At 34.3% G+C, this 22,517-nt stretch overlaps 1 protein-coding gene across 1 annotated transcript in view; it reads left to right on the forward strand.

Annotated features, from left to right (window-relative positions):
* The window catches only part of LOC123655883 (serine/threonine-protein phosphatase 6 regulatory ankyrin repeat subunit B), a 66,762-nt gene that overhangs the window by 39,844 nt on the left and 4,401 nt on the right, over nt 1–22,517 (forward strand). Inside the window, exons 3-13 of the mRNA XM_045591628.1 lie at nt 2,082–2,183; nt 5,833–5,949; nt 7,375–7,467; nt 7,845–8,058; nt 9,464–9,660; nt 17,949–18,047; nt 19,752–19,896; nt 20,080–20,237; nt 20,333–21,560; nt 21,643–21,842; nt 21,969–22,505. Coding sequence (XP_045447584.1) covers nt 2,082–2,183; nt 5,833–5,949; nt 7,375–7,467; nt 7,845–8,058; nt 9,464–9,660; nt 17,949–18,047; nt 19,752–19,896; nt 20,080–20,237; nt 20,333–21,560; nt 21,643–21,842; nt 21,969–22,505 — 3,090 coding nt within the window. The remainder of the gene's footprint in view (nt 1–2,081; nt 2,184–5,832; nt 5,950–7,374; nt 7,468–7,844; nt 8,059–9,463; nt 9,661–17,948; nt 18,048–19,751; nt 19,897–20,079; nt 20,238–20,332; nt 21,561–21,642; nt 21,843–21,968; nt 22,506–22,517) is intronic.

Genomic DNA, 22,517 nt, shown 5'->3' on the forward strand with positions numbered 1-22,517 from the left:
AGTTGGGCTAAAATCAGTGTTGAAATACGAAAGTTTAGAAGCTTGTATTTTTTAAATGTACACTTTTTTTACGGTTTTGAGTACATACATACATAGATAATGACGAGATCAATTGATATTGTCCTTAATTTTGAATGGTCAACGTCGAACATTGTAGTAGTTACTGTTATACGTTTGTATGGAAAGACGAGCGACTTGTTTAACCTTAATGATAACAACCGAGACCGTCTGCTTAATGTTCTCTCCAAGACAAGGTGGGGAGACTGACAAAGACAGACAACCAGACCAAAAAGAAATATTTGCACAACTACAAATATCCATCCATACATCAGATGTAATTTAAATAATAATTAATTAAAATAGTAAAACTCTTTAAAATCAAAATATAAATTGACGCTTACTACTCGTAGAGTAAATGCTGGTATGCTGATATATCTATACTAGCTCTACCCGTGTGTGCTAAATAATCATAATAATTATCACTTTACAAAATTACAAAAAGTATTTATACATGAGTTGATTTCAAATGAAACAAAAAATTTACCGACCGTCAATCATGTAGACGTTTTTTCAAAATTTCAAAATCAAATCAAAATCAAAAACAGCTTTATTCAAATAGGCTCCAATAGCACTTTCGGATCGTCATTTTACAAATTAAAACTTTAAAAATCAATTATTATATTTGTAAAAGTAAAGCTACCACCGATGCAGCATCGTGCCATCAGATGGCAGCATTGCTGTATTGTGTCTCAGTGTATATATTATATATAACTAGCTGGCCCCACGACTTCGTGGCGTGGAATTTAACAAAAAAGTAATAACGTTCAGTTCGTCGAGTTACAAAAAATAAATAAATTTATAAAATAAAAGTAGCCTAAGCTACTCCTTGCTACATCAGGTTTGCCAGTGAGTTTCCTGTCAAAATTGGTCCAGCCGTTTCAAAGATTAGCTGGGACAAATACACAGACAGACAAACATTGTAAGAAATGTTATTTTGGTATATGTACCTTATGTTATTTTGGTTTTTTATTTATTTATATAGATTAATTATCGTCTAAATGATGTAGTGTAACAAAAGAAGTTTAATAAAAGTATTTATTTTGATATAAAAATCAATTTGTTACTACCAAATGTGTATTAGAAATGTATTATCAATTTTTATTATAGGTATTTATGGTTCACTGATTTGGCTTACTCATAAAAGATAGATATATGCTAACACGGACTTTTTTGTAGGACTACCTAATTAAGATAAACATTTCTCCTATACATTATATATATGTAAACTCCACAGTTTTTGCAGCGTACGCCAGAATAGCTCGCATATGGAAGATTTTTTTCCGACTTACTTGACAATTATCATTATATTTTGGAGAATTCACACACTATCTCAAAAAATTATAGCCTATGTGGTATTCTAATGTATAAACTATATTACTGTAAACTTTCATTAAAATCCATTCGGTAGTTTCTGCGTGAAAGAGTAACAAACATCCATACATCCATACATACAAACTTTCGCGTTTATTGAAATGAAAAAACTTTTTTCGGATTTTATCGAGATTTATTAACTTTTTTAGATGCCCAACGTTTCGGATACCTACTTTACATCAACTATGGTCACGGGAGGACTGAGGTGTCAGACGTCGGGTAGTTTCGAATAACTTGGTAACGTTAGGAAAAGTACTTTGAAAAGTTAAAAAAGTTGTTTCACTTCGCGTTTATAATATTAATAGGATAATTAATTAATTACAAAAACAAAAGCTATAATAATTTTTTTATTTCTTGATGCCGGTAGAGCAAGCAATTATCTATAAAATGATATATAATTTATGTGGAGTAATTGTGAGGTTTTTTCTAAGAAGGGAGGTAAACATCTTAACCTTAGCGTATTTACGAGTAATATATAAATGATCTTACATAAACAGCTGAAAGCGCTGAACAATGTCAATCTCAGATTCAATTGTTTCACACATTCTCACTTCCCAAATTTTTTCATAATACGGGCCCTATATTTCTTAAGAAGTAAACGCATAGTATCGCAAATGTTTATTATTTTAACATGTGATTGTGTTCAACAGGACAACTACAATGTTCTTCACATATCAGCGATGTACTCGAGAGAGGACATCGTCAAACTCTTGCTGTCCAAGAGAGGAGTGGATCCCTTCGCGACTGGAGGGGTGAGTTTGGACTAATAAATCCACTGATATTGTAGTAAATTTTTACCTCCCACTAAGATTGACTCCTGTGTCGGAGATCAGGTTACACACACAATATACAAGCACAAAAGTCCAGACCATACCAGACATCAGTATGACCAATACAAATGTTTGCCATATGGATCACAACCGTGACCATCAGCGCAACAGCCATGAGCGAGTGCTGTGACCGTTTCTCAAACGTGTTGACTAACTTCGGAAACAAAACACAAAATAATTACTGGCATTTTTTTGTCTTTTGTTTACTTGTCCAATACTGCAGATAGGTTTAAGAACAACGTCTGTTTTTTCTGGCTGCTTATAATATGGTCTGACGTATGATAGTATTAACCCGATAAAATTTTATAATATATATCTATTTTACAATATTTCTTTTACCACCAAACTCTATCTACCAGATCATCACACACGCTCGTCTGTTCATATCGAAGCAACTTCATATTTGTAACAGCCGGCTGATATAGCTACATGTTTTTTTTTCGATGTATAACTATAAATAAATACATAGATCACACCCAGAGTTGAGAATCGAACCCACAACGCCTCTTAGCAGAGAATAGGGTAACTACAAACTGCGCCAACGGGCTAGTCTAAAATATTATATATACAGGGTGTTTGGTGGGGTGTTGGACAAACGGTCAGGGGAGTAAGGGGGGGTCATTGCCAATATATCTGGCCACTTAACTAAAGTCATTGCCCTTTTTTTTTTTTCATGCAGCATTTAATTGTTTTTTACAAAATCTCCAGGATTCATCATTCAAACTCACAAAAGACAAAAAAAAATGTGTTACGGACCCAAATTATTTCTATGTCTTTTTTTTGAATAAATTCCCAACATTTTGAAACCATATTTGTAAGTGTAACATGAAAAAATACGAAAATATGGGCCTTCAAAGTTTTTAAGAGTTGCAAAATTTTACCAAACTACAAACTTTAAAGTGATATAAAAAAAAAACCAAACACGATAGGGTTTTAACTATTTTTTTTAAAATATCCTGCATTTATGTCCTTTCTAACAATGTATCATTTGCTATCAAAAAAAAATTTTGAGTAGAGATATTTACCAAAACATAACGCGCGGTCAAAAATCGCTTACTTAAATAATCATAATTGGTAAGTAAAGTCATGTGTATTTAATAAAGAAAACTAAAAAGGTTTTCTGAATTGAGTTTATAAAAAAACAAGGGATTATTAAATTTCTCTAATGACGACCAAGAACCAGTATCACGCTTGTAGGCAGACCTCCTAGCATTGTTTGGCATTAATAAACACTAAATAAAAACAAAACAAAATTAAAAACAAGACTTTTATTATAAAAGTTGTTCAAATTGTTGGCCACCATTTTTAATACAAGCACGGTATCTTTTTCTTATTTCCGTCGTCGTAGTGGCCATCAGCATTTCTTGCTTCAAAAGGTCGAATGCATCAATAATCCTCTCTCTCAAATGGTCGCGTCTTTGTATTTCTTCCGTATTGACGAGTTCCTTCGCACGACCCCAGACATAAAAATCGACTGGAGTAAGGTCTGGGGAGCGTGGAGGCCATGGTATAGGACCGTCGCGACCAATCCAGGAATTACGAAATACTTCGTTTAAATATTCCCTAACTGTCAGGCGCCAGTGGGCAGGACATCCGTCATTTTGGAAAATTATGGGCCTATCTTCTTCTATTATTGGCAAATTACATGTGAGTTCCGGTGAATCATTTTGGAGAAACTCCAAATAATTATCTCCGTTTAAATTGTCTGGTAAGAAATGCGGCCCAATCACATTATTTCTAATTACTCCTGCCCACACATTTACTGAGAACTTTCTTTGGAAGCGTGTTAGTTTCTTTAATTTAGGATTTTCACCTTTCCGCGCCCAATGATGTAGGTTATGTAAGTTGAGTATTCCCTCACGAGTGAATTTAGACTCGTCTGTCCATAAGATACTTTTTAAAAAGTTTTCATTTTTAATATCAGTGTGCAAAATAAATCTGACCGATCTGAAGACGGACTGATCGACAGAAATAGATAAGGAACTTTGTTACTCTCTCTAACGAACGAGACATAAAACTACTTAGCCAATCACAGCACAGTAGTCTAGGGGTTTGAATAAAAACAGGTTTTTTTAACTGCGTGATAGAAACTAGAGACTGATTCATTGTATCATTTTAAACAAATTTTATTATTAGTTTTTTGTCCACCGTCGTTTCGGTCCATCTCGAGGGAGGCCTGCCTACAAGCGTGATACTGGTTCTTGGTCGTCATTAGAGAAATTTAATAATCCCTTGTTTTTTTATAAACTCAATTCAGAAAACCTTTTTAGTTTTCTTTATTAAATACACATGACTTTACTTACCAATTATGATTATTTAAGTAAGCGATTTTTGACCGCGCGTTATGTTTTCGTAAATATCTCTACTCAAAATTTTTTTTTGATAGCAAATGATACATTGTTAGAAAGGACATAAATGCAGGATATTTAAAAAAAAATAGTTAAAACCCTATCGTGTTTGGTTTTTTTTTTATATCACTTTAAAGTTTGTAGTTTGGTAAAATTTTGCAACTCTTAAAAACTTTGAAGGCCCATATTTTCGTATTTTTTCATGTTACACTTACAAATATGGTTTCAAAATGTTGGGAATTTATTCAAAAAAAAGACATAAAAATAATTTGGGTCCGTAACACATTTTTTTTGTCTTTTGTGAGTTTGAATGATGAATTCTGGAGATTTTGTAAAAAACAATTAAATGCTGCATGAAAAAAAAAATAAAAGGGCAATGACTTTAGTTAAGTGGCCAGATATATTGGCAATGACCCCCCCTTACTCCCCTGACCGTTTGTCCAACACCCCACCAAACACCCTGTATATAAGTTTTAATCAGGTCTCGACGAAATTTAAATGTGACTACTACACGATAAACATCGGTACACCCAATATAAAGTTATGGGGATTTTCGATCCTGGTTTCCTTATCATGGTACCACACCTAAGATATCTCCTTTCCAACAAAAAAGAATTATCAAAATCGGTTCATAAACGACGAAGTTATCCCGGAAAACACACATACGGTCGAATTGAGTAACCTCCTCCTTTTTTGAAGTTAAAAATCGTGTATATATTTTATAATAATATAATTTGATCTACAATTCAAAACTTAATCTGTGTGTGTAAATATACTATAGTATAATATACTGCTAATAATAATAATAATAGTTAATTCTTAAAAAATGTAACGTGTAGACGCCGCGTTGGCGCAACGGTTACAGCCATGGAATATACCTGTTGCGCTGGCGGTTGCGGGTTTGATCCCCACACATGACAAACATTTGTATTGGACATACAGGTGTTTGCCGTGGTCTGGGTGTTTGTGCAGTCCTTGTGGGTCTTCCCACCGTGCCTCGGAGTGCACGTGAAGCCGTCGGTCCCGGTTGTTATCATGTACACCTGATAGCGATCGTTACTCATAGTAGGGAATATATCCACCAAAACCGCATTGGAGTAGCGTGGTGGATTAAGCTCTGATCCTTCTCCTACAAAGGGAAAGAGGCTTATGCCCAGTAGTGCGATATTACAGGCTGAAGCGAAAAAATGTAACACTAAAACTGCTATATATTTTTAAAACAGAGTCGACAACAAACAGCAGTGCATTTAGTAGCAAGCAGACAAACGGGAACCGCGACCAGCATACTACGAGCTTTACTTACAGCTGCCGGCAAGGACATAAGGCTGCGAGTAGATGGGGTAAGTATAAGTTAGAGATATATTAGGAAGAACAAAAGGTCGTAAAGGTACAAAAAAATCATATTTAACTCAATTTTAGAAACATTGTATCGGTTAAAATATATTTTGTAACGAGAAGTAATGTACATACGTCTGCTGTAAAATATCTAAACAATAGTTTTTATAACATGTATTACAACAATCTACAAATCATAATAATTATTATAAAATAGTTTTAATTGAAATGATAATATGAAGAACTTAATTTTGAAGGTACAATGGATACATACCAATACATACGTAAATGTTAGTTAAACATAACGTAAACCTATTTTATCATCACTAATCGCCCATAAACAAAAACGACCTATCATATACATCATTGTTAAAATTCACGGAAGACAATAAATTACAATCTTTATGTCGTTGATTTTAGAGTTTTGATTGGCTAGTAGTGAAGTGAATAGCACTGATGCAGCGTTGGTGATGACGATCGCGTGCAGTCGCCTGTCTCCTGGCACTACCATCCCCGACGGCACACCCCTCTAAATTCGCTTGTAAACAAAACTTTTTCCTAAAACTGCACGGCTTTTACAAATTTTCGTGTCGTGATGAAAAGATTGATCACAAATTCAACATACCTTCCTGACGCATCACGCTACTAAAATTTAGTTAGCTAGTTTAATTAAAGGGTCACACAAGAAATGAATACACGGTTTTCATTTTAACGACATACCGGCACAATGAAAACGCACCACCCCGACGAATAGAAACTAGCTAATTATCCGCCGAGCTTTAGCCGTCGAGTACACGTCACAACGTAAAATTTACAATGCAAATCAGTCGCGGAATATTAGTTATAACGTTGAAATTCAAAATTAGTAATTTTAATACAATAAGTCTCAGTCCGCCCTACGACACGACTAGAGAAAGGCAGGTTTACCATGTCTTCAAACGCTCCTTTTGTGTTCTTAGAATAGTTCTAATGAAGAACCGAGTATGTATACAACGGGCGAAGATCTAGACATCGTAAGTCAGCTTAACTATTGCATGCGAGTAACGAATGCCGTTCGATTTAATGTTATATTGAAAAGCCTATGAAGATTGCGATGCACATAAGTCGAAAGTATTGTTGACGTCGTGACGGTTCGGAAGCTCCGTGCTGTGGCATACCGCACTAGCGTGAGTAGTTCGTGCATAGACACTGCATCGTGTGGATTTAAGCGTGGGTGAGAATAACTATTCGGATATACCTTCACGATGTCCGATAATGGCAGGGATGTACCCACCAGTGCAAAATTAAGTTTCCGTTCGGGCATACGCAGTCCTCCCCCAAATCTTCAGTCTAGGGATTTGCAAAAACTAGAGCTCAGTTTCATAGAGCTGAATAAAGAGCGTGCGCGCCAAAAGGAGTGGAAAAAACTAATTCGCGACATGGTATTCCAGAGAGGAAAAATCCCGCTGCTGTTAGCGGTGGAAGCTGGTAACCAGAGCATGGTCCGGGAGCTGCTCAGTGCGCAAACGGCAGAGCAGCTTAAGGTACGTATGACGCCTACTAAATTATCATAGCAATCTCTTGGAGTATGTCAATATCTATATACAAGTGCAAATATTTACTATAAAAACTATCGTAGATAATGTTGGTCAGTATATTAGTTCATGCGTCTTGCAAAAACTGCATCCCAAAACACATTTAGTATGTACAATTCTTCCTAATCTAAAATGTTATGAATGATGCCGTCCAAAAGTTAGTTAACCTTTTAATACATTATACAGACATCTAACTATAAGTTCTACAATTAGTTCTAGACAAAAACACTTCAACTTTTTTTACACATACATGTAATATTAACTTATATTTATCTATTTTTATTCAAATAACAGCTATCAAGTTGATATAAAACAATTCTACTCAGGCTTCCACTCCCGCCGGAGACACGGCACTACACTTAGCAGCGCGAAGACGAGATGTGGACATGTCACGTATTCTGATAGATTACGGTGCAGCAGTGGATGCTGTGAACGGTTCTGGTCAAACAGCCTTGCACATAGCAGCTGCGGAAGGAGACGAAGCACTTGTAAAGTACTTCTACGGGGTCCGAGCTAACGCGGCCATTGCTGATAATGAAGGTGACTAAAATGTTATGCGAATATTAGTCGATGACCAACGGTAATTAGCAGTACCAGAAATACAAGTAATCATTATATACTAAGTTCGAGACGGTAGTTAGGAGGTCTAGAATACTAGTAATAAGTTAAACTAAGCCACATTTCAAATTCAAGACTTGTGCATAGTGATTTAAAGCTTCTATTAATACAAATTTTCAGAGGCTATCATCAACGTTACAATTAAACAATATAGTGACACTCTACTTTAAGTCTGTACTGATTCGACTTTGGGTAGATTTTTTTAATAAACTTGATGTAATTTACACCATATAACTAAATGAACAAAATGTGAACCTGTATTTATTGGATACACTTTGTAAAGTAGCTAAAATACTGCGACTGTTTACGGTAAATAGAAAAAAAAACTTGGGAAGTAAAAAAATACTTTAATGAAAGACGTAGTGCGTGTAGTTTAGATTTTTTTTTTTTTTGTAAAACTTAAACAACTGAGAAATTAAGATATCACAAAAACATTTTTAAAATAATGTATATATAAGTATATAATTAAAAAAAATTGAAAGACAATTAAAATCTATGTTTTTTTTTTTCGCGTTACCTGCACAATAAAAGATTCCTATTATTTTTTTTTATAAATATTACTTTCTGAGACTCAACGAACAATATAAAACATGCAAAACACTAGCTCCAAAACCAAAACTACCCTTTGTCAGTCGGTGAAAACAATTTGTGTCGTGTAAATGAGAATCCAATTCTGAAATTCAATAAACGATTAGCTTCAAATTACGCCTTACATCGCACGAGGCACAGGTACCTTAAGTTTATTAAAATAAGCCACAAGAAATCATTCAAATAAAAAAAATATGTTTGTCAGTTCTGACACTCGAGTTTAATTCTTAAGAACTATTACTATTATTGAAGTTTTAAGTATTATTAAACAATATATTAATCTCATTCATAATTCATACAACAGACGATGCACGGTAAAAAGTCACACAAAGCGTGATTACTCGGACGCTTAATACACTCATTGTTAGTTTTACAAGATTTCACATCCCAATTTTTTTTTTTAAGTAAAGCTTCTTTACGCACGTTTACTTAGGGAGTAAGCCGGTGAATGCGTAACGAGGGCGTTACGAAAAATGTGATCGGGTGACGCGAACGGAGCTAGAAAGAGAGGTGTGCGAAAACGTTTTCTTTCTCTCTTTCTCTCATAGGCAGTATCATATATCTAAGACACAGTGCAGGCCTAATATGCAGATGTTTTACTTCAGTCGTGTGGTCTAAAGCACACTCGTTTTCTATACCACGTATCGTTTTAAAAGGAATAAACTTCGAAAGCATTTTTATTCACCGTAATTTAATTAATTAATTAAAAATTACATTCATGGTAAAACTTTTGCTGTAGATCGGACTCCAATGCACCTGGCAGCTGAGAATGGCCACGCAGCAATCATAGAACTTCTGGCTGATAAATTCAAGGCATCTATCTTTGAAAGAACAAAAGATGGTAGCACGTTGATGCACATAGCTTCTTTAAACGGTCACGCTGATTGCGCTATGATGCTGTTCAAAAAGGGCGTATATCTTCACATGCCAAATAAGGTACGTACGATTTTTAAGTATTCAGTTATGTTCAAATATAATAACATTTCTGTTTTAGATATTTTACATTGATTCTACCAAATTTTTTTATGTAATAAGTTAGAGATAAGCTCAAGAACTTAAATAATCATTACAAAGAATTTGTAACTTGTACATGCAAACAAACAAAAGCCCTTCGCAATTATGTTTTAGCGGCATAACATTGAACTACATAATAAAAAATACGTTAATATCGCTTGTTAATATAATTAGGCTTAAGTTTTTATAGTTTATTTTATTTTCTCTTATTGTAAGTATTATTTTATTTATTTTAAAATGTAAATTAGATAGTTCCATTAATGTATGCAACGTAAATATTTCAAGCCCTTTTTTATTCTTAACGTTTTTTTTTTTTTTATTAATTCTTGATTTGTTTTGTTTCTTTTCTCTCGTCTGAAATCTATCTATAGTATATAATTATTATTGTTATAATTTCGTATTATTTAATACTACATATTAAACAACAATTTTATTATCATTGAAAAATAAAAGCAATCACATATGGTAAAAAAAAGCTTAGCTATTATTTTCCTAGAAACTGACTTTCCTCACGGCACGTCCTTGGCGGTAAAGGAAATTAAAACGTAAGAACGTGAAAACATAAATTACATCAAATAGTGCTATAAAACTTCTTACATGTAATACTTATTAAAGTTTGCGTATTCTTAGAAATTCAAGTTTTATTTTTGTCACTAATTTTATTGTATTATTTCGATTTTTTTATGGTGTTCGAAACCTATGAGAATGTTTATCTTTTTATATTTATTGAAGGTTTGAATCAAAATGGTCAAAGTATTTCTTTCTTGCTTTATCGGTATATATGCTAATGTCGAAATTCGCTTAATAAGAAAATTAGGGTAAAGTAGTACGAATAATTATTTAGTCGTTTCCGCTATGAATATGGAAATTAGTATGTTGTCAGATTTAATAGAAAAAACTGTTAATTAATAAGCGTTGATGTTACAAAAAAGTATGTATTTAAAAACCCTTAAAAATCCCATTACACTAACAAAAAGTAGTTTATTTAAAAGCTACTATAATAAATAACCGTCACTACTCAATAACCCTGAGTAGCATTATGTATTTTGTCACGGATTCAAAAAAAACAACTCAAATAAACGCCCACGTTACGGCAAACATCTTTATGGGCTATATAAACATAACGAAACACGAGAGTAACTAAGTTGCTACAATAGAATATATAATTATATTTTCTACCAACTATTTTACGAAGTTTAGTGCATTTTACAACGTTTCGATTGGGAGTAATGTGAATAATCATGGGTCATGTTAATCTGTCACTGGCTCCCGGACCATTATTATAATCCCTTATCTCGTATGTGTTGCCAGTACAATTTGTTAGTACCTACTTGTATTGATATAGACATCTATCACTGTTCTCTCGCTTCTTTTAAAACCAAACTTGCAAAACACGTTACTGTTTAAGCAATTAGCATCAAATTATTTATGTATATTCCATTAACTTCTGTTTTGTTTAGTGTCTTATTTTGCTGTATGTCGTACACTTAAGGGTTTCAACCTTGACATTATGTTATGTATGAACTATTTCTGTATCTTTTAATGGCTTAACCTGTTCTAGGGTTAAATATTATAAATAAATAAATTTGCCGATGACACTACATCAACCAAAAAATATGAATGACACAAAAACTTAAGCTACTTCAACATTAACAAAAATCGTAGAGTGGAAACAACCTAAAAATAAATTTATCAAAACAAAGTTCATACAATTTCAAACTACTAATCTTTCAAAAACTAACTCTTTATTTTAAAAAAAATGTATACCGTATGGCAATCAAGATTTGTAACACATTGCCTGATACCTTAAAAGATTTTACAATTGCAATGTTTAAGAGCCATTTCACAAAAATCGGTAACAATCCGCGAAATTGTAATATTTTGACGTCGTTAATCTCAGTGTTGGATGCAATAATGTAATTTATATTCTTGAAATATAATAGAGCAACCTTTGTTGTAGTCCATAGTCCGATCAGAATTTTGATTTATATTATGTGTATAAAATTATTAACCTTTTCATCAGCCTCCTCCCTGGGTAAACGGTCGCAATGTATACTTTGAAGTCCTACTTTTCAATAACCTCTACGTTGAAACCATTTTTAAAAAATATCATAATATGTGGAATATAATTTTGTTGTCCACTATCATAGATTTTTATTCCATTTGTATCTCTATTAAACGATAAAAAAAATTTAAAGTTACGAATATTTTCCAAATAAGTACAATTTTAAAAGCGATATTTCTCTTAGAAAACTAAGAAATTTTAACGAACTATCTCCATCAAAGTAAACTTACATCATTAAGGAATACAAAAAAAATAATTAAAAGATGTAATTATTTTTAATACATTTTATATTAAATAATAAAAAGATAGTATATATTGCCACGCATCAAGCCCGGTAAATCAGTCGAGCGCTAGCGCTCTTAGAGGTAAGGTCCACGCCAAATTCTGCGCAGCCGTCTCTTTCGCTCACACGCGCCAAGCGCCTGTTGTTATAGCGGATAAAACGCATTTGATACTTTCATAATAAAATATAAATAAAATAAACATATCGCACCTTTAATAAAACAAAGATGTAACTCAAAATTTGTGGATTTGGAGATTTTACAATAAAACCCGTCTTCGTCGCGTAAAGAATAGTTAGACTTCGACTCCGGCGTTTTATCTATAAGATACAGAGAGATACGCGACTGTTGCTCTCTTTTCTATCAACTGGAACTGACAAGTCAGTTCTTATAAAGTGGCGTGATTCATAGATGCACCGGCAGTGAGCGGAGATTGAAGTGCTGCCGTTTTGAGTAACATCAAATAATTCGATATTAGATTAAAAGGGATTTAAAATAAAAAGATGATTTTTGTTATACTTCATTCTCTCAGAAAACGCATTTGATAATGATGTGTAACATTTGGATTTACTTCGGTTTTGTTTTAAAAATTGACAAATTTTACAAAGTTAACGCCTAACACTTCATTTTTATATTGAAATATATGCCTTAGTTGTTGGAGTAATTGGTTAAGTATCACTTTATTGTAATAAATAAGGCTATTTATAAAAGTCACTTTTGTTTACTTCTTTTTATTATTTCGAATGACGAAAGATAAGTAAAAACTTTCAACATTAATTCCCTTTTCGTGTAAAAGTTAAGAATAACTTGTAACTGTTGTGCTTATTTGTATAGGTTTTGAAAATGGTCTTAGAGCTCACAATTTTTTTAAAGTTTAATACCACATTCAGAAACTGAACACCACAATGAAGAGTTACAGCGTATCGAGCGTAAAAGTTATAAGATAAACATAATAGTGTATCATTACAACCTATAGAGTCCACTGCTGGACATAGGCCTCCACGAGCTTTCGCCACAAATAGCGTGAACTTATGTGTTTTGCCCATAGTCACCACGCTGGGCAGGCGGGTTGGTGACCGCAGGGCTGGCTTTGTCGCTCCGAAGACGCTGCTGCCCGTCTTCGGCCTGTGTATTTCAAAGCCAGCAATTGGATGGTTATCCCGCCACCGGTCGGCTTTTTAAGTAATATAATAATAGTGTAATAAGTTATAAATTTTTTTTCATCTGATTACTGTAATAAATGTGAAAGTTTATGAGGATGACGTATGGATGGATGATTGTTACTCTTTTATGGCAAAACGACTGAATAGATCATTGTCATTCAATTTTAAATTATTATTATTATTATTATTATTATATATCTCCAGAGCCCAAAAATGTAACTGCAGAGCTGACGAAAATGATGACACCGACTCAATATTTTACTGTCACTTATGAGTTGACGAGAAAAATGACACCTAAATAATACTAGCCATTTACAGTCCTCTAGTTCGTCTTCAAGATCATCTTCATCTAGTTCCGATTCATCTAGCTCATCATCGTCAAGCTCTTCTAGCTCATCTTCATCCAGTTTTTCAAGCTCCAATAGTTCAATGCCTACCCAAAACCCCGCCCCACAAAACGTTACAACGGATTGTGAAGAAAAGACGTCTTACACCAATTCACCACAAAATACTGAGCAAAATATGAGCAAATTCAGCTGAGAGAGCGACGAAATTACAATAGTGTGGCCAGTTACAATATTTCTCCAGTATAATACACAGATTTAAGTGACGTCGACCTGAGTGACGACGATGCACTGTAGATTTTAATACGTTGTTTAATAAGCCTGTCAACAGAAGAAATTTTATGTTTGAAAATCAAAGTTCTTCTGACTCTGACTGCAATAATAAACCAAATATTTGTCAGTCACTTCAGCCTATTGCAATGCACTGCTGGACATAGGCCTCCCCAAGTTCGCGCTAGACATCCCGGTTTTCCGCAATCCTCATCCAACTTACACCGGCAATCTTAGGTAGATCGTCGGTCCAACGGGCCAGACGACGTCACACACTGTGTTTGCCAAGACGCGATCTCTACTCCAGGACGCGTCTACTCCAACAGCCACCGGTCCTGCGCCACAGATGACCAGCCCACTGCCACTTCAACTTGCTAATTCTGTGGGCTATATCGGTTACTTTCGTTCTCTCGCGGTAGTCTCGTTTCTAATCCTATCTTTGAGGGAAACCCCAAGCATGGCCAGTTCCATTGCACGTTGAGGGACTTTATATTTGTGGACCAGTCCCTTCGTCAGTGTCCATGTCTCGGCTCGGTATGTTAACACAGGCAGGACGTATTGCTCGAAGACTTTTGTCTTCAAGCATTGCGGAATCTTCGAAGTGAAGACTCGACGAAGCCTGCCAAATGCCGCCCAGCCCCACCGAATCCTCCTATCGGCCTCCTTCTCAAAGTTGTTGCGGCCTAGTTGGATAGTATGGCCTAAGTAAATATAATCCTGAACAACTTAGAGAAGGGTACCATCGACCGATACCTGTCTCGGTATGACTTGGTTGTTAGACATAACTTTCGTTTTGTCCAAGTTCATACAGAGAACGACACGTCGGGAAGACTCGTTTAGACCGGCTAGCATTTGGCCTAACTCATCTAACGTGTCCGCAAAGATGACGATATCGTCGGCGAAACGAAGGTGAGAGATGTATTCACCGTTGACATTGATGCCTTGTTCAAGATCTTAAAGATATCCTCCAGCGCAGTGGTAAACAGTTTCGGTGATATTACATCTTGCTGTCTTACCCCACGCAGCAGGGAAATAGGTATTGTTCTCTGGTCCTGGACATGAACGGTCGTCGTCGTTGCGTCGTACATACATCTCAGTACCACGATATATCGCCAGTCGATATGACATCTCTGCAGAGAGTCCAGGACAGCCCAGGTCTCGACACAGTTGAAGGCTTTCTCGCAGTCCACAAATTCCATACACAGCGGCTGATTATATGTCTCTGTCTTTTGAATAATCTGTCGAACAGTATCGATGTGGTCTACGGTGTTGTAGCCATTTCGAAACCCAACCTGCTCTGGTGGTTGGAATTCGTCGAGTCTTATGGTGAGACGATTCAAATGTGCAGAAAATATTGATTCCGACGGTATTTAACTTAGGGTTTCACCAACCAAAAACAGGTCAGTGTGATCTATATGTAGGTATCATATGATAACTCAAACAATGAGCAAAAACAAGATGATAGACAGCATAAGAAAGAAGAGACTGCTGATTTTATTATTATACTATATAATATATTTATAATTTATTATTATACTATATATATATAATATTTATTTACTAGCTGACCCCGCAAACTTTGTTTTGCCATATATGTTATTAAACCCCTTAATCCCCCCCCCCTTTAACTTAGGGGTATGAAAAATAGATGTTGTTCGATTCTCAGACCTACCCGATATGCACACAAAATTTCGTGTGTATCGGTCTAGCCGTTTCGGAGGAGTTTAACTACAAACACCGCGACACGAGAATTTTATATATTAGATTATTTGTGGTTAGTAATTATTTGTGATTTTAGGAGATATTTACTAGAGACTAATTGTACCTAATTCTTATAATAGTGTATAGTTTTTGTTTTGTTTAAAAAACAATATTTATAGCCATAAAGAGATATATAAATATGAGATGATTAATAAAAATTTGTTTAATTTAAAAAAAAGGTGATAATTTTCAGTTTTCGTTTTATAAAAAAATGATGCATTAATACATACAACGTCATAATTACAATTAAATAATCATAAAACGAAACATTGTGATTTATTTTTAAAACTTTTTGTTATGTTTTAATACTAAAGAGAATTTTTTTGAAATACTACCTAAATTATTAAGTAATTTTTGGCATACAGAGATTTAAGTCGGAACTTTTTTTTCATCTCCATTTTACAGCTATTATAGACTGTAACACAGTTGTTTTTCTATTATTCTATTAATCTCTGTACTTTAAACTACTGATATCAATAGTAAAATTCATTAAGAGCATTACAAATAATTGGTAATTTTTAATCAAACACAATGCGGAAAAAGTGCTAAACTTCAAACGCCAATTCCCACAATTTGCGATTTTTGAGTTACATCTTTGTTTTATTAAGGGTGCGATATTACGAAAATGACTGTAAAATAATATAATGATAATTTCTGTAAACAAATGTATAATTTAATTTTCTTTTCTCACACTGTCAATACAAATAGGCATTTCAATCTGTTTGTCTTGTTATTTGTTAATTAATATGTTTGTCGGTGTCGATGTCATTAAATGCTTTTTTATTCATATCGTAAATATTAGATTCATTCGTAAACTGAAAAAACTAAATCAATTTAAAAAAATTGTTTCATAAAATTGATTTTTTGAATTTTATTTTAAATTTATTGACTGTTGTTATATAACATACTTGAAATTTTTAGCAAATTAATTATTTAAAAAACATTTTATACCATAGTTATAATTTTTATTATACATCAGAAAATGATCACGATGGTCTTTTGGTTGTCACACTATACCTACGTACTAGCACAAAGATCGCGCGGCTCGTACGACTCGCGCGATGCGACCAAATTTACCTAAACTTGCAGAGCGTAAAATTGTGAAATGGCTCTTAAGAGAAAACTGTTTGATCTGCTGTTGGAGAAAATGTATTACGATGTTAATGACTTCATTACACGGAATTTAGATACAAATTTAATGACCTTATAGATAATTAATTAAACGTCGCATATAACAAACATTTCAATTATTGTAATCTCGTAATATTAATTATATAGTTTTAAATCATTCGGTATGTCATATATTAATAATGTATAACTAATTCGTATGTATAACTAATAATGAGATTCAATAGAATATTGTTATAATTATTAATAAGAATTGTTCTTTGAGAGCCATCCTACCCGAGACGTATGAGTAGGTCTCGACAAGGACCTCCGCCACGAGCTCCCACGGGGTGTCGCCGGCTAGAGTAGTAGCTGCAGCCCACGATATCGTACAGTACCCCCGGATCACCCTCACCGCGATGATCCTCTGCGCCGACCGCAGTGCGGCCTTATTCCTCGCAGTTAGGCGATCCGCCCAAACCGGAGCACCATATGTCGCCATACTCCGGCAGACAATATAGCTGCCTTCAGGCGGCGCTGGGTCCTCCGAGGTTCGGGAGAAGTCTGCCCAGTGCACTTGCCACCTTCACAACCTTCGGTCCCACCATAGTGAAGTGTGGGCCGAAGGTCCACCCCCTGTCAATTATAGCATTATATATTTAGATATTTCATTTGGGGGCTCATCCTGACCCTCCCTCCTCCGATCTTCAGCGTAGCCCCCAATGAGGGTCCCTTGCGTCTGGTCCCGCGGAAGAGGAGGGCTTCGGTCTTGACAATTGTGACACGAAGCCCCAAACTCTTTATGCGGCTGATCACGAGGTCGGGTCCTACCTCAGCCAGCCGCGCCGCCTCCTTGTAAACTACAATACCATGTACTTGCAGATAAACTATTATTATTATTCTAATTATTATAAAAGCTTTTATTTAGCTTGCAATATATTCAATGTTTTTTTTAAAGTGGACTTTTACAACTCAACTTTGAAGCTTATAATTGATATATATACGTATATAATGTAAGGTTAAAGATAAATAACCGATTGAGCTGAAATTTTATATACATACACGTATTTAATTTACTTGTTACTTATATAATTAGGTAGGCTGTATTATTTCGCGTTGTTTTCGATAATTTTTATTCCCTAACATACATAGATAACAGACTTAGACTAGACTAGGTTACTACAGTGATTTTAATTGCTATACTGTCTTTATAATGCAGGACGGTGCTCGAAGTATCCACACAGCCGCAAGATATGGACACGTCGGAATCATTAACACTCTACTTCAAAAAGGCGAGAGCGTAGATGTTACAACTAACGTAAGTTTTTAATAATATTAACATATTGAAAATTCATTCATTATTCATTCATTATATATATATATATATATATATATATTTCTAAATTGTTACTTGATTAGTACATCAAACTTTATACATATAACCGATATTGTCATTTTGAATTTGTATTAATGATTTCTTATTATTAAAGGAGATGGAAACGATTCCATAAATTCTTGGGCCAAATGTAATGAAATGTAAATAGTATCAATTAATGCATTTAGGTTTATTTATCCCTCGCTGAAAATTGTCTATCTTTTGGCTATCTGAGAGCGGAGTTATTAGACTTTTTGTAAAAGTGAGGTTATGTTACAATTTCTATAAAAAAAATCCCGATTACTAAGTTCTTAAAGCACTGTATATTATATTTAGTGAAGAATGTTTGAAAACTCATAACAAATACCAATTACTTGAAACCATAAATAAATATCAGGAATGAACTCAGAACGCATTGGAAAACAGTAAACACGAAACGAGTGACGGGACACGGGAGAAAATGGCGTGGTACCCGGCGCTGAAAATAAACGGCTTGTATCAATGTCAGTTCTCTGTCAAAGCTGTCATTCAAAATATGATTTATTTAAAATCAATACAAAATCGATAGTTATTTTGGTTTATCAGATATTAATTGATATTTTCACTATTAATATAACTTTATTTAAATGCACTTAATTGTTTACATCTTCAATTGTGCATCTAAATACTTTGAGTTAAAAAACTAGTGCAAACCTTACTTACCTTTTTGAATTCTGTAATCGATTATAGTTGAATTGATACCCAATTACAAAACGCTTCCAGATTCGAAATTGAGCTGATATTTTATGTTTAAAAATAAATGTAACCAATTTTTAAACCATATCTCTACTTATTACATTTTGGCCTAAAAGTCCCCATCTCATTTACTCGTTAACACATTCTTTGTAGTACTTGACGTGATAATGCATGTTGTGATAACCTGTAATTAACAGAACATTGACATCCTATTGTAAGCTCATGTATAAGAAACTATTATTAATGTATCTTTTGTTGGTTATCCTTTAGTAAATAAATGAATAAGTAGCGATCGTTACTCATAGGAGGTTACATATCCGCCAAGCCGCAGTGGAGCAGCGTGGTGGATTAACTCCAATCCTTCTCCTATGTGGAGAAAGAGGCCTATGCCTAACAGTGGGATGTTACAGGCTGAAAACGTATTTGTCATAATTAATTCATCCTAAAATAAAAAATATATACTCGTTTTGTTTTCTTATATTGAGCTAAACGTAGTTCGAAGTTTTCCTTTAAATCAGTTCTGACTTACTTAGCTATATAGGCGATTACCATCTAACCTTCACAACTTATACTTGAACTAAAAAAAGCTTGTAGTCTGACTAACTGTATAGTTATCGATTTTGATAAGGATAACAGAAAACAGTAAAGCTTCTTATAAGTTCAGTGCGCATACCTAACAAATTCTTGCTTGTGTTCGATCTAATTTGATAAAATGGCGATGCGACGAATAATTACTTAAATTAAAAAACAAAATCAAAAGAATAACTGCATAACATGCACATGAATCCATTCGACCTTTCTTAATTTCTTCTTCTATTGAATATTCATTATTCATTTGATAACGAAATATCTGAAGATCTTTAATTATTTTTTAATTTTTATCTTTTTATCAAAAGTTATTAAAATTTATAGGATAACTACACAGCTCTACACATAGCAGTTGAGTCGTGCAAACCAGCGGTGGTGGAAACCTTATTAGGATACGGTGCTGATGTCCATATTCGAGGTGGAAAACAACGAGAAACCCCTTTGCATATCGCTGCTAGAATTCCTGACGGTATAATTAATAACGATTTAATATAAATAGGATTTAAGCATAATTTAGCTATTAACACCTCAAATAAATATGACATTCTTTACCTTAAACACTAACGAAAACCTATAGACTTGTGATTTTATTGTAGAAATATTATATTAGCGGATTTTAATAAGATTCAATTATGTATAAAATTATTTTTAGGTGATAAATGTGCTCTTATGCTATTAAAGTCGGGTGCAGGACCTAATAAAGCTACTGAAGATGGAATGACACCAGTTCATGTTGCAGCAAAATATGGAAATTTAGCAACTTTGGTGCTCCTATTAGAAGATGGTGGAGATCCTCTAAGAAAAACAAAGGTATTATTAAGAATGTAGAATAATTCTTTAACAGACATCTATTAAAATGTTTAATGCAAGGCAATATTTTTATTTATTGTATTAATTTTATTCAGACGGGTGAAACACCTCTTCATATGGCTTGCCGAAGCTGTAAACCAGATGTAGTACGGCATTTAATAGAGTTTGTAAAAAAACACAAAGGCGAAAAAGTCGCAACATTATACATTGACACCGTTGATGAAGATGGAGCAAGCGCATTACACTTTGCTGGTCAAATAACAAAAGAAGAAGTAAAAATACCTTCTGCCGATAAAGAAGTTGTTAAATGTCTTATGCAAAACGGTGCAGATGTTTCATTGCAAACCAAACATAATCACGAAACAGCTTTTCATTTTTGTGCGATTGCGGGTAATAATGATGTTTTGACGGAAATGATTACCGATATGTCTACCGTTGATGTAAGTAGAGCACTTAACAAGCAGAACTCAATTGGATGGACACCATTGCTTATTGCATGTCATCGAGGACACATGGAACTTGTTAATACTTTACTTACTAACCATGCGAGGGTAGATGTCTTCGATATTGAAGGAAGATCTGCATTACATCTAGCTGCTGAACATGGATATCTACAAGTATGTGATGCTTTACTAACCAATAAGGCATTTATTAATTCAAAGGCAAGGAATGGAAGAACTGCTCTTCATCTTGCAGCCATGAACGGTTATGCGCACTTAGTTAAATTTTTGATAAGAGATCATAACGCAATGATAGATGTTCTTACACTAAAGAAACAAACACCTCTACACTTAGCAGCTGCTAGTGGACAAATCGAAGTATGTAGGTTGTTACTTGAACTTGGCGCCAATATAGATGCTACTGATGAACTAGGTCAAAAACCCATTCATGCTGCAGCCCAGAATAACTATTCGGAAGTTGTGCAATTATTTTTACAACAACATCCAAACCTGGTAATGGCTACTACTAAAGACGGAAACACATGTGCACATATAGCAGCTATACAAGGATCAGTGAAAGTGATAGAGGAATTGATGAAATTTGATAGAAATGGTGTAATATCAGCTAGAAATAAATTAAATGAATCGACACCTTTACAATTAGCAGCAGAAGGTGGTCACGCGGATGTAGTAAGAGTGTTAGTTAGAGCTGGAGCTTCGTGCACAGACGAAAATAAATCGGGGCTAACTGCTGTTCATTTAGCAGCTGAACATGGGCATACTAATGTATTAGATGTAATGCGTTCCACTAATACTTTAAGGATATCAAGTAAAAAATTAGGATTAACGCCTTTACATATTGCAGCGTATTATGGACAAGCCGGTACTAGATTAAATTTTAATTAAAATCACCACAGTTACATTTTAATTTATAAGGTACAATAATCATAACTGAAAATTTTCAGAAACTGTCCGAGAACTTCTATCCTATGTGCCAGGGACTGTAAAGTCTGAACCTCCTACAGGAGTTTCATTGGTACCTATATTAGGTGCCGAATCAGGTCTCACTCCACTTCATCTAGCCGCATACAATGGCAACGAAAATGTTGTACGGTTGTTACTTAACTCTGCTGGAGTACAAGTGGATGCTGCAACAAATGAAAATGTAAGTATATGAAATAACTGCAAAAATAGTAGCTTCTGATGCTCTAGTGGTAATAATTTATTTATTTTATTAATTTATTTTATAATTATATTTGACCTTAATATTAACCATTATGTTATATTTTAGGGATACAATCCACTACACTTAGCGTGTTTTGGGGGGCATATGTCTATAGTAGGCTTACTTCTCAGTAGATCTGCGGAGTTACTTCAAAGTACAGATAGACATGGTAAAACGGGCTTACATATAGCGTCGACTCATGGACATTACCAAATGGTCGAAGTGTTACTTGGACAAGGAGCCGAAATAAATGCGACAGACAAAAATGGATGGACACCATTACATTGCGCAGCAAAAGCTGGGTATCTAAACGTAGTAAAATTATTATGCGAATCAGGAGCATCTCCAAAAAGTGAAACAAATTTAAATTGTGCGCCTATTTGGTTTGCTGCTTCGGAGAATCATAATGATGTTTTAGAATACCTTTTACATAAGGAACATGATACGCAATCACTAATGGATGACAAAAGATTTATTTATAATTTAATGGTGTGTTCTAAAAATCACAACAACATACCTATAGAAGAATTTGTATTAGTTTCCCCAGCGCCTGTAGATACGGCAGCAAAACTGTCTAATTTATATATTAATTTATCAACTAAGGTACGTATAAAC

This window comes from Melitaea cinxia, chromosome 8 (assembly GCF_905220565.1).
Source record: "Melitaea cinxia chromosome 8, ilMelCinx1.1, whole genome shotgun sequence".
Classification (NCBI taxonomy): domain Eukaryota; kingdom Metazoa; phylum Arthropoda; class Insecta; order Lepidoptera; family Nymphalidae; genus Melitaea; species Melitaea cinxia.